Source organism: Durio zibethinus, chromosome 7 (assembly GCF_047325235.1).
Source record: "Durio zibethinus cultivar Kanyao isolate XHJ-2024 chromosome 7, ASM4732523v1, whole genome shotgun sequence".
Lineage (NCBI taxonomy): Eukaryota > Viridiplantae > Streptophyta > Magnoliopsida > Malvales > Malvaceae > Durio > Durio zibethinus.
In genome coordinates this window covers 18,571,948-18,575,969 of record NC_143168.1, presented here as the reverse complement: position 1 = coordinate 18,575,969, position 4,022 = coordinate 18,571,948, and the positions used below count along the sequence as shown (strand labels likewise).

At 31.8% G+C, this 4,022-nt stretch overlaps 1 protein-coding gene across 1 annotated transcript; it reads left to right on the top strand.

The window, feature by feature from the left end:
- The first annotated feature begins 697 nt into the window (after nt 1–697).
- Nucleotides 698–1,346, top strand: LOC149518075 (putative disease resistance protein RGA3). Its single transcript, XM_089763406.1, has 2 exons — nt 698–961; nt 1,197–1,346. The coding sequence occupies exons 1-2, from the start codon at nt 698–700 to the stop codon at nt 1,344–1,346; spliced, it is 414 nt and encodes a 137-aa protein (XP_089619532.1).
- Nucleotides 1,347–4,022: the final 2,676 nt, after the last annotated feature.

The window sequence follows — 4,022 nt, the reverse complement described above, 5'->3', positions numbered from 1 at the left end:
TATTCTCTTGGTGTCTAACTCTCTGGGGTTACTAAACTAAAACCAAAACATCTTATTTATAAGGGTGAAACCCTTTATACCTTTACTAAACTCTCGATGTGGGATACAAGACAAACTCAAACTTACTTAACTTTCGATATGAAATTCTGAGATTCAAGGCAAATCCCAACAAGATGAAATTGCTGCTTTGAAAGCCAATTTTCATCTCACAAAAAGACATGAAAAGTCTCTGGGGTGTCGGTTCGGGATATCGTTTACTTTGATCTTATTAGGCCATGCTGCTGTCTTAAAAAATTGACTTACAAGTTAAAAGATAATGTAAATACTTATATTCCAAAATCAATTTTAATACATAATTCATATGAGATTTATGATTCCTCTTTACGATTATGACATCTTCCACTATTACAAATCGTTAATTATTTTAAAGTTGATTCTGATATCAAATATTACGATTCATGTAAAATATTATTTATTTTGATTTTACTTGATTTTATCTCACAAAAAATACTTTACAAATTAAAAATGATTGAACATTTATATTTTAAAATTAACTCTAATACACGGCCAAAAAGAATTTATGACTCATCTCTAGAATCATAACACTAAGCATGTGCGCTTGGACAGGGAGACCCACTCCTTATTACAGGCATCAGATATCATTGGTCGTGATTAAGAAAAGAAAAGAATCATAAAAATGTTAATGCAAGATCATCCAGCAGGTGACGATGGGAAATACATCCCCGTGCTTCCCATAGTTGGAATTGGAGGTCAGGGGAAGGCAGCCCTAGCCAAATTGGTTTTTAATGATGAAAGGGTGATGGATAGTCATTTTGGTTTGAGAGTCTGGGTGTGTGTTTCAGAGGATTATGATTTGAAACGATTAATGGTGAAATTCATTAAAGCTGCAAAGGGAGGTAATGGAAATTGTGGCAACATGGATTTGGAGCAATTACAGAAGGTCTTGCGAGATTGTTTAAAGTGAAAAAAGTATTTACTCATTATAGATGATGTGTGGAATAAGGAAAATATAAAATGGAATGATGAACAAAAACAGATGTTACAGGGAGGAGCAAAATTGTAGTCACCACCACTCGTATTGACCAAGTTGCAGAGGGGGCACAATCCCAACACACAATTTTCACTGTCGTGTTGAAAATGAAGCTTTGTTTTTGTTTCTCCAATTTGCATTCAAGGTGAATCAATATCCAAACCTAGTAAAAATTGAGGAAGATATAGTTCAAAAATGCAATGGAGTTCCTTTGGTTTTGAAGACCCTTGGGGGCCTGCTTCTCTTTAACACTTCAGAACATAAATGGAAACTTGTGACAGAGATGGAGTTGTGAAAGTTAGTGCAAAAGGAAAAAAAGCATTTTTCCTGTTTTGAAATTGAGATACGATCAATTGCCTCCACATTTAAAATAATGTTTTGCATATTTTTCGACCTATCTAAAGGATTATGTGTTTTCTGAGGTCGAGTTGATCCAATTTTTGATGGCTCATGGCTTGCTTCAATCCTCCAATGAAAATGAAGACCTAGAAGATATTGGCAGGCGTTACTTGAGTGATTTATCATCAAGATCTTTTTCCAAGATTTTGATAAAAAAATTTTCTTTTAATTATTTCAAAATGCATGATTTTCTTCATGATATTGCATTATCAGTGGCAGAGAACGACTGCTCTATGGTAAACTTCTTCAACCGTCATATTCCCCAAGGGGTTCAACATTTGTGCATTGAGAATTCCAATTTTCCGGTAGAAAACCTTTCAACTGGGTTCCTTTATAACAATAAACCATCCCAATTACGCTTCAAAAAATATGAAAGAGAGTGCAGACAGTGAATCCCGTATTAAGAAATGCATTTCAAGGTTTCAAAATTTGTGAGTACTAGATGTAAGAACATCTACTTTTGAAGTAGTGCCTAAAAAAATTGGTGGTTTGAAGCATTTAAGGTATCTCGGCTTAAGTGGCAATTCCAAAATCAAGAAACTTCCGATTCCGTACGTAAGTTACAGAATTTGCAAACTCTCTATTCATTGGTTGTGAGGAAATTGAAGAGATGTCCAGAGATACGAGATGCATAATCAGTCTCAAAACCTTGGCAATAAGTACAAAACAAAGGGTTCTATGTGAGAATGGACTATAACACTTGAAATCCCATTGGTTATTGTCAAAACTTCAAAGAGTTTTTGTTTGAAGAGATTCGAAACCTCACCTCCTTTCATACCTTGATGATTATTAGTTGCAAAAGCCTGATTTCACTACCGCAAGGCTTGAAATCTTCAACCGCATTGAAGCACATGGTAATTTGGGATTGTGAAAAGCTTGATCTTAATATGACATTGGGATTCAAAGGGAGTGGAAATGAAGATTATCAACTCATTGGCAGTGAGTTTGGCCTTCAAACATTAAAGATTTGAGGGTTACCAAAGTTGGAGGCACTACCCTAATGCCTCACTTTGCAATTCCTAGTACGTTGGGAATTTAAGAACCTCACAATTTTTATCAGAGAAACAGAATCTCACATCCCTTGAAATATTTGAGATTCTCGACTAAGCAAAATTGTCATCACTGCCATTCCGGATGTCAAGCCTCAAAGAATTGGCAATTGAAAATTGTCCCATTTTGAGAGAAAGATGCAAACCAGAAATCGGAGAGGATTGGGCCAACATTGCTCATGTCTCTCGTATATGTATCGATGGCTATGAATCTCATCAAACAAAATGATCAGCCAAACAATTAGCTAGATTGGTAAGAACTAATTTTCTAACTTTTTTTTCTTAAATTTCTCTTTCCTTCGTTTATATATCAAATAATGAGACATGATTGTTAATGAAATCTTGATTTAATTAACAAGGAAGCTCGGTTTAATGTTAAGTTGGAAATCGTAAAACCTAGAGCTCCAGATATAAAGTCTAACCATAAGTGAGTTGTTAATATAGAAATCAATGTTTAATAATTTTTTATGACCAAGTAGCATCAGTATGTTACTAAGCTTACATTACTGATATTTCAAAAAGGAATGAAAAAATAAAATTAAAATATTTAAATTATGAAAGATAAGTGGGAGTTGTTGTTTATCTTCATTTTCATTTTTTTGTCAAGTAAAATGTTAATTGTTTTCACATCTTTTACTAAACAAATGTTGAGAAAATTTCCTAATTCCATTGTTGTTGAGTGGCAGGGCACATCTTCAGTTATCGGTATTGGATTTGGCTTCCATTGGTGGCTGAACCAAAGCATGTCTCCTGCTTGTTTGGGTTTTGTTGTTGCTAATAGTTTTATGGACCTATTGATGGTTTGTTTGTGGGCTTTAATTTCTTTGTTTTGTTCATTCTTGGTTAATTTGAACAATAACATCTGACCTTTTTTTTTATTAATCTTTTTGAGTTTAATAAGTTTTAGGTTGTGAGAAAATGGGATTGTTTTTGAATTGGGTTTTGATTGAGAGAGCATGTTATTATGGGAATATTTTATTTATAATTTTTTGTTATAATCTTATAATTAATTAAAAATTATATAAGAGTTCACTATTTTAAAGTATTTGCATAATTTTTTAATGAATTTTACATAATATTAAATTATGATTGATTAATTATATTACAATAATTATAAGTGATATATTATATGATTTTGTTTTAGATACTTTTATTTTATTTGGTACATAAAACAAATTATAATATGACCTTTTAATTTCTTATCAAATTGTAATATTTCTTTTATATGTGTAACTTCCCAATTTTTTTATTTGATAGTAAATACAAATATAATGCATTTAAATATCTTTAATTTTATCTTTATAATACATTCTAAAAAAATTATTGACCTCAGCCAGCCCCTAAGTAAACAGGAACCAACCCCAAGCAAAGCAGGGTTGCAACACTAAAAAAAAAAAAAAGTTTGAGTTAAAATTAAATAATTATCAAAACTCTTATCATTTTGTTATAATTAATTAAATTTTCAAACTTCTATTTTTGTTTAATTGAATATTTATTAGGCAAAAATTGATTAGTCGGCAAAA